Consider the following 9,359-nt stretch of genomic DNA (forward strand, 5'->3'; position numbering starts at 1 on the left):
TCTCCTGCAACGCAAGATTAAAAAATAATTAGATCATATATCTAACTGCACAGATTTACTATGCAGGATGACACATATACTATGTAGTGTTTGCCCAAGATCTTTTAAATCCAATATAGAACTTAAGAGCTGAAAACCAAAGTGACTGATTCAGTGCTGACTTTCAAAATGAGAAATGGACTTTAGAAGCACTTAATGAACCTTAAACACATTTATCCTTCATGGGACAGGAAGTGACTGGCTGTTCCTAAAGGAAGTGGGATGTAGCTGAGAGTATGCAAGCACTTGCCCTGGCCTCACCTCTCTTTTTTTGTTAGGCTCACAGGACTATTAACAGTAGTTCCCACTGAATAAAAAATTTGGGGGTAAAACAGGCTTACCACTTAAATCCCAACCTGTGATGGCTTTGGTGGCACTTCTCTATAGCCAAATGCTGTCACAGCAGCTCATCCAGCCGTGTTCTAAATTCTCTAACGGAAGGAAGACTGCAGAGCCTCCTGATCATTCATCCTTTCCGAGGGTGCAAGGCCTTGGGAGCAGCTGCATGAAAACCTTCAGCTCAGTAGTACTTAACAGAACCAAACCAGGACAAGAGTGGGATGGTGCTCAGAGAGAAATCAACACCATGTTACTCTATAAACCCAGGGGTTCCTCAGCCTGGGGAACACTGTGTGCCATCCTGGTCCTTCCTTTCACCCCCCTCCAAAAGAACAGACCAAGCTACTGACAACTTCCATACAAAGATCTAGTTAGATCTGAAAACCACAGTAAGACAAGAGATGACGGAGGCTGCCGATTAGAAATGGCACAGAAAGGCACGGAGAGCAGCTTCTGTTCCATTCCCATACAGGAACAGGGGAAAAATCATCAAATAAAGGTCAAGAGGCTGCAGGTCCACAGGGTCCTGTAACTGCTCTTAGTCCATGAAAGAAGTGTGGAAATTGCTATGCAGGAAAAAAAGTAGAGGAACTTGTGTTGAAAAGCCGAGAGAACAGTGGCAGATGTAGCCTAGCGTCTCACTGCTCTTGCACTGTTTTCTAGTCCTCCATGCTTGGTCACCATTGGAGCCATGATACAAGGCTGAGGGAAGTTCTAGTTTGACGAAAGTACTTTCAAATCTCGCAGAGAATTTTCCTGTAAGTGCATGAAGTTCATGAATCTGAGTAGGCAAACCGGTACTGTGCTGGTAGGAAAGCATCATTTGAGAGTTATATTGCATTTTAGCTGCGTTATGTGGATAAAAATGTACTCTTAAAGAAAAGACAATCATCAGTGAAGAAATAAGAAAAATCAAAGTAGTCTAAATGTTATTTCATTGCCTTCTCTAAGTGTATGGTTATCTACTTCCACTGAAGCCCTCTCCTTGTTTCAAGGTCTACACCTTACAGGTGATAACCTGCCAACAGCTCACCCACCTCAAAGCTCAACAGCATTACCGAGAGTTTACTACAAGTCTTGCTCCATGCGTACAGAGCTGCCGAGTGACGTTTCCTGCTCCTGCTGCTGTACAATTTGCACGTGGAATTCTCTACAGACTGGGTTTACATACCTGAAGGTATTGCGTTTAGAGAACAACTACCCGGCAACACAAAATTCGGGTGAATTTTACTTCCGGGCTTTAAACATTATTCCACAATACATAGCGTAAGTGATGTAGTCTCTTTTCAACCCATAACTTATACTTGGCAAAAGTAAGTAGGAAAAGAAAAAACAAACTTCTTTTTATTTTATTTTCCACTTTTTGAAAGCATTTTACACAGGTTTTGATCTTCAGAATACCTTGGAATCAGTAGAAAAAACTAACTGAACAGTTTGTCTTTACAATAGAAACCTTTCAGGAGTCAAAATTGAGACTAAAAAAATACATGCAAAACATACTCCTTTCAAAACACAACTTGAAACAAAGCACCAAACTACACAAATATGCAGAATGAAACAGCATTTAACATCACAGAAGTAGTCTTCATAAAAGGTGTAAAAGTCACCTATTCACTAGGCACTGTTCACTTGTTTAAACAGAAGAGACAATAAAAATATTGTCCACAAACTTGCAATTTCAACTCAAAGGCCGTAGCTAGAAATTCCTCTACATGTCATGCTTTAATAGCGACCTGAAAGAAAAAACAGAATATATATGCTATTAGACCTCCAAGGATTATCAGATTTTTAAGATTTCTGTCTAAATTCACTGCCACCCCTCAAATCCGCATCGAATTCGAGCGCCTTACAATTTGTCTATGCCAAAGTCCAGCAGTCAGTACAGTTCTGCCAGCAAGTTCCTTTGTGTAGGAAAACCCCAATTCCCGTCATACGCCCAGGGCTGATGTTTCAGCGCACAATGAGAATTCGCATTGTAACTGTTCTGCAGTATCGGTAAAAGCAGTTACGCTTGTTTTCATTTGGACACAAAGGGTAAGCATGAGAACACAACCTATTCATTCACTCGGTATCCCTTACAAAGGGAGAATGCCAGGAATGCTATTGTGTTTTATTAAATTTCTGCCATCAAAATGCAGCTTTATCTTCCATGCAAATAAGCAATTCAGAAAAAAAGCACTATTTGGACCTCAGATGAAGTTAACCTCCTTTTTAACAAGTTATGCTGGGAAATTTAGTTTCAGTGTTGGAATACGCGAGGCTTGGGAATTCAGCCTCGCTGTCTTAGAGGTTACCAAACTATCAGCACACTACAAACTCCTGTTTTCACAGAGTTTCGGAGAAAGAAATGGTACCGCAGACTTTTTAACAAGCGGTATTACCTAGTTTGTTTTTTTGCCAAGTAAATATTTGCTCTGTCCTCAAGGTTGCCAGTTGCTCAATGAAACGTTAAAGGCAACTATGGTTCAAAAAAAAAATAACCACACTGAAGTCGAATAGTCTTTGTGGGTGCAAAACCTCAAAAAAAGTTGTTCAGCAAAGTGGAAATTTGCTTTTGATATGCGAGCTCTAAGACTACTTACGAGGTGAATAGGATCGAGATCTGGATCGAGATCTGTAGCCCCCTCGGCTGTAATATGGGGATGGTGATCTCCTCCTGTGAAAGAGGGCAACAGAAACAATCCCTTTGTTAAAGCCTGTGGCAGATTAAGTGGCAGCAGCTTGATGTGGACACCTCTAACCTGACCCTGGTATCAAGAGTGTACTCAGGAAAGCTAACGAGCACATAAAGAGCTGATCAACATTTCTACTGGATAACAAAGCAAAGATGTGAGTTTTCTTAATGCTTTTTCTATTACCTGGTCAGAACAATACTACTTTGGACTCATAAAAGACATATAAGCTCTCTTGCATTCACAGTTTGACTACATGCAATTTTTAGTGTTCCAAGCCAAGAGCATCCCAAACAAGCAGTGTAAGCCAAATCACACCTTAACTTTGAATCTAAACTATTTTTTTCGAAATGAAGAGTTGATTTGAGTAGCAGGCACTGCTACAACCAACCCCACCCCCAAACCCTTCCAATCCAGGCACTTCCAAGTTTTGTGTTTCCTTGCCTAGTTCCACGAATGGCCTAATAAAAAAAAAAAAAGTCCCCAAACATTCAGGACATTAACTTCTTGGCATAAATCACAAGTTTTTCCTGGGCAAAGCTGCACTAACCTTTCCCTATATTAACCTCACCCCTTCACATAGTGACGAGGGAACCTTTGAAATGAATTGCACTGCTCACTGAAGAGCTCCAAGTACTCAGCATCCACCCAGTTTCTGATAATGTGTTTAAAGATACCCTAGACTTGATTCACAGAATACTAAAAAAACACCATGTATAAGAGCATTTCCACTGTTGCCCAGATGCTGAAAGCTTTCCTATCATACCTGTAAAACTGATCCCTGTCTTGAACAGCTCTCCATCCTCCTCCTCCTCCACCACCTCCTCCTCTGTGAATACAAAAGCAGAATCACTTTTGAAAATTTCAAAAATAAAAAAGAATTTCATTGTACAAGCAAAAAGCATCAGCAAGCACAAGAAAATGACGTGAAGACAAGAAAACATTGGTTCCTACACTGGATAATGCTAAATTACTTCACTACGTTCATTTTTATGTGTTCCTGGAATGAGTTGGCTAAACTCGGTGTCAAGGAACAGTTAAAAGAGGACTCATGTTCCACCTTACCAATATTGTATTTTACGATGTCACAGTCGCCAACGAGCAGCAATTCAAGATCAGTACATAGCCTTCGCTTCTAAGACCATTTCTATTCTCAGATGCTTTCCACTCGAGGGAAGCAATTTTATTTGTTTTTTTTTTAAAGTAGCAAGATCAATTCACTGTCCTGAGGAAAAAGTTGATTACAAGGTGGAGGCAGGTTTTAAAACTTCACAATCGTGTTTAAACAAGGGCATTTAAGAACTGTGGTACAACTTCTCCTTATATAGAAGCTGCCTAGAACTGAAAGAATACATTATAGTATTTAACAATATTAAGTGGTGGGGCTGGTACCTCCACAGATTTAGATACAGCAAAGCATTACCAGGAGGAGACTAAATGAAGTTTGGATTATGGAACAGTCACTGCCACAGATGTCTCTCAGCAGCTCAAAAGGCCATAAATCATATGAAGAACAAAGAACCCCCAAAACACAACTCCACACTTTCAATCAGCAGGTCTCCTTTTTTAAGTCTTCTCCATTTGGTAGCTAGCCAGTGTGCAAGCTGGGGTTTTAAGGTTATCCTTTAGTTTACACATACTTTTCCAGACAAGATTAAGCATCCCATGGCAATGAGGAAAAATTAAAGTTTTAACATGACAATTCCCATCTGAAATTGTATTTCCCTTAAGGCTTCACTGCACAAAGGACAAGGAAGGGAAAAATGCAAAGTAATTGTTACCAATTGATTTTCTAGGGTGGAGCACTAGTATGCAATGCTCTGCTGCATCTTTAACAATTCTAACTTTCCCTTCCTCAAGGAAGCACTCATGACATACATACCACTACTCTTCTCTCTCCCTCAAATGACCAGTTATCTGCTGGATGAGAAAGTAGGTATCTAACCTGGGCAGACCATTATATTTTTAAAGTAGCCACACACAAACCATTTGTGGCTTGCTTTCACCCTTTCAATATCTGCTATGAAAAGACATTATAAAGGTTCTGCAGTGAGCTTTAAAACATTGGGGTGTGGGGGTTTTTGATGGCTTTTTTTTTTTTTGTAAAAGATAGGAAATGGAAATCACCCTTGCTGGAATTGTCAGTATTCTGAGTATTTCCACCCCAAAGCCCTAGTTCACAAGAGACACAGGATAGGAGAATGTATGGGAAGGTCACAACATCGCCCAGCACATGACTGCCTCAAAGAGCTGGACCGAAGCACGGCCATGAATTCTGGTATGCTACACGCAGACTAGTACACTAGGTACTCCATCTTCTCGCATCACTTCTCACTAGTCTGCTCATCTAATGCATGTACTCTTCTTTATATTCAGTCACTATCACAGTCTGCAATTATTCTCACCAGCACACACCCAGAACAGACATAATTACAAATTCTGGTAACGTTTTACAAACATCTGAGCCACTGTTCACTATCAGGAATGAAAAAGGTAGCACTGAAGACTTAGGGTCATGCCATAGTCTAAACAAGGAATAAATTACATTTTAAGAACATGCAAGCAACAAACAACAGATGTCAAGGACAACCAGTACACCCTGTCTGACCCTTTATGAAAAGAATAAGGAAATGTGTACTATGAAGAAGTCTATGAAGAAGTGCAAGAAGAAAGACCGATGGTGTAAAGCTCTTAACTAAACACTGCATAGCCCCACACCTTTTGCCATCCTTAGGTGCCTTTGCCATTTTGATAAGTTTACATCAGAAGCCCATACAAAAAAAATGGAAAGTGGGAGAAGCAAGCTAGAAGCACCACTTAACAGACTGCTTAGCAGGCTACGTTTCAAGTCTTTTCTGTTCCCCAACACTTTGCCGAGCTGCCTCAGTTACTTTACCCAGTTAATTACTTTTAGTACATTAAGTGAGATGAGGCTACATTAACTATCCCAAGCAAGTTTTTGTACCTTGTGCTCTGAAACAAACTGGAAGTTTGGTCAAAGAGCCATCTACCACATATGAAAGCCTACACACAAGCGCTGGCAAAGTGAAACCCAACATGTCTTGGTTCTTGTACACCCAGTATCAACTTCAGATTTTAGCTGCTACAGTTCTCCAAGATGTTCAAGAAAATGGATTGTTAGAGGCAGAGAAGTACCCTAAGAACTGCTTCCCAGAAATGCGAGCAGAACACTTCTGTCTCATGTGTTCACTGTGATGATGCAGAGCACCTTGATCCCCTCCCTGTCCACAGCAGCATTTAAGCACTGTAGAAGCAAGACACCTGATCTAAGTGACAACAGGAAGGCACGGAGGGGAGAAACAGACTGGAAGCAATGCTAACAGCCGGGGAAGGAGAAACAGTGGCTGCAAGTAGTAGGAGGGGAAGGAGGAGATAGCTGCCCTCAGTCACTGACAATGACCATACAGCTATCAACGGAAGTACAAAGATGGTATTTTTCTTCTACACCTAGAAAGCAACAGAAGAGTACACTGAAAGCTAAGATCACAGAATTTATTATTTCCTTTGTCTTTGAGCTATAATGTGATAATGCAATTTGAATTCATGTATTTCCACGAATACATGGTTGCCATCAGGGAACAATCATAAATCCACCCATTGCGGATGCATTTAAGCTTTGCAAACCACTTAGGAAGTACTACCATAGAATTCTGCAATTACAGGAATGTTTGGTAATTGCAGACAGAAAAAATGAACTCTTATCTTTGTGTCCAACTTAATAGTGTCCCAGAAATTGTGAAGATTTCACAGGGGACTAGTCTTGTTGGCAGTCTTAATGGAAAATGCAGAAGACAAACTTGCTCTATCACCAAAACCAATTACATACCAACCATGTTTTCCACAGATTTTGTATCAACTTTACTAGCCTTCTGACAATGTACATTGCCACCTGAATACTCACCTCTTTCAGCTAACTACTATGCTGTCGAACACAGAAGTTTAGTCTGAAGACAGACAGAAATAGGAGGTGTGAGTTCTTCAAATAAAACACACACATGCAACCTGACAGAGTATGTTAAAAGAGCTTTTTTATGCACATGTCCAGTACAGAACAGGTAATGTTCCAATCCCTGATTCTTTATTTTTGGCAACATTTGAGGTGCCATAATTATTAGTAGGGGATACTGATGACCACTGAAACTTCCCACTTTTTGTCTACTACATTACGCTCAAAACGTAAGTTGGCACTGTAATACCAACTCAAATATTAGATCTGCACCTGTATTCCCACCATTTCAATGCTAACAGATGAACCTACAAAAGATTCTTTTGAAGTGAGAGTATAGAGAACATACTTTGTTTGTTTTTCAAAACTTAATGCAACTTAAGAACACATTATGGACTAACTCATGCCACAGGTTAAACATTACAAAGTATTTCTCAATCTGACCAATCTGATTTGTACTAAGCAGTCATTTTGGTAGAGATTTCGCAGTAAGATTTCAGAATGACAGCGGGTGCAAAAATATTTTTGCATACGTATGTAGGATGAACTGCTTAACTTATATAGGTAGAAAAGTAGATGAGAAAGCAGTTTAAAAAGCAGTCGAATGTTACAAATATTGCCTCACCTGTATGATCTGCTGTAATAGTCACGATCATCGTACCCTCTATCATACCCTCTGTCATAGTAATCTCGTCGTCGTGAGCTGCCACTACAAGTAGCGAAAGAGAATTACATTTAATAAAATATAAAACATTGATACGGTTTACAGTGCTTTTCTGTAGGCGTATAGTCAGTCAAGTATACACCATTTTAACTGGGTTATATTATTACCTTGTATCCTCACAGCTGAAATGACTGAAAGCACTCCTACTCTCCCATCAGTGCACATGGGAACAGAACTACTTAAATAATTGCTTTTTAAAATGCTTGAACTTTAGGACAGCTACTTTCCTCCTTGGTCTGAAACCTCTTAACCTTTTGATATCACAGGCACAAGAGAAATTCCATTCTGTGACAACTCTTCATTCACTTTTAACTCTCAGAAAGCTCCTTTTGGAAGAACTTTCCCATTAAAAAAATAACCTGCAGTCTCAACACATCATCAACTACATAACCACCAGCACCATAAGCTGAAAGTCTTGGGAAAGCAACTGGGAAATTACTTGGGAAAACAATTTACATTCTTGGCAACTTTAAATCACCACACAGCTGCTCAACTAGTATTTGTTAATTCACTCTTGAAAACTTGAGCTTGCAAAAGACATTGATATTTGAAGGTACATAGGACAACAACTTAAAATAATTTAGAAATTGTAAAAAAAATCTTATTGTAGACTTATTTAAATGTTTCGATACCTCATGCCTGGGCTGCATAACTAAGGAACACAGGTTTCTGCTCACTGTAATCCAGGCTGACCCTAGATCAGTCACTGACAAGTGCTATATAAATTAACCCCTCCTATTTAAAGAGCTGGAAAAATATGCATTACTACTGATGGCTGTCCACATGTAGTCTTTTTTTTTTTTTAATTCTGAAAAGCATCCTGTATCAGTTGAGTTTTTTAGTTTTCAGAAGCTTTGCCAGATAACCACATCAGTGTTAGCACAGCTCGTGTTAAGGAGACTTATTTTTTTCCCCCCCAAAAAAACGTAATTAGGCATCAACAGTGATCTTTGTATCTTAGTTTCTAGTACTGAAACATCCACATACTGTACAGCACACAAGTCAGAAGCAAGGGAACAGCTTTCAGAACAGTGCATTAATGCAAAAGCCTGATAAACTAGGAAAACCACACAGAATCAGGTCTCTTAGAGGGGATGCAGAACAGTTTTTGACAAAACAAAAGACAATTAATCCTATCCATACTGGTTTGGAAAAAAACACACACAGGTAACTTACTAAGTGGGTCTTCCCATATAGATTCCAGGGGTAGGTGTGTGAGGTCTTTTTGTTATGGAGAAGTCTACCCGGATCCTTCTTCCATCCAGCTCCATCCCATTGGCACGTTCCTTTGCCTGAGCAGGATGATAAAATACAATTAGCTGTAAGTATGAACTTTATTACCAACGCAAGTTTCTAACCACTGCTTCAAGTATTAAGAGAAGTCCTAAAATGGCTAGGATGCACATCCAAGTTTCACTTATGCCTTATACATAACACCGAACCTAAACTCTAAGACATTCTAGGCCAGCTGGATATAAGCTTCAGTAACCACTTAAAATATAACTGATATTGCATAAAAAGCCTAAAAGGAACATAATGTAACAATTGTTTTGGTACCTCTGTTTCTACCATGATTATGAGGAACCTTTGAACATGCTTATGTAGCGACATAAAACTA

The 9,359-nt window shown here is 39.6% G+C and overlaps 1 protein-coding gene across 1 annotated transcript in view; it reads right to left on the bottom strand.

Annotated features, from left to right (window-relative positions):
- Positions 1-2,952: 2,952 nt before the first annotated feature.
- TRA2B (transformer 2 beta homolog (Drosophila)) overlaps positions 2,953-9,359 on the bottom strand; it is a 13,250-nt gene continuing 6,843 nt past the window's right edge. The window contains exons 4-7 of the mRNA XM_009575140.1: positions 8,918-9,033; positions 7,643-7,726; positions 3,817-3,879; positions 2,953-3,034 (exon numbers count right to left, since the gene is read on the bottom strand). Of these exons, the coding sequence (XP_009573435.1) occupies positions 2,953-3,034; positions 3,817-3,879; positions 7,643-7,726; positions 8,918-9,033 (345 nt within the window). The remainder of the gene's footprint in view (positions 3,035-3,816; positions 3,880-7,642; positions 7,727-8,917; positions 9,034-9,359) is intronic.

Source organism: Fulmarus glacialis, unplaced genomic scaffold (genome assembly GCF_000690835.1).
Source record: "Fulmarus glacialis isolate BGI_N327 unplaced genomic scaffold, ASM69083v1 scaffold8593, whole genome shotgun sequence".
Classification (NCBI taxonomy): Eukaryota; Metazoa; Chordata; class Aves; order Procellariiformes; family Procellariidae; genus Fulmarus; species Fulmarus glacialis.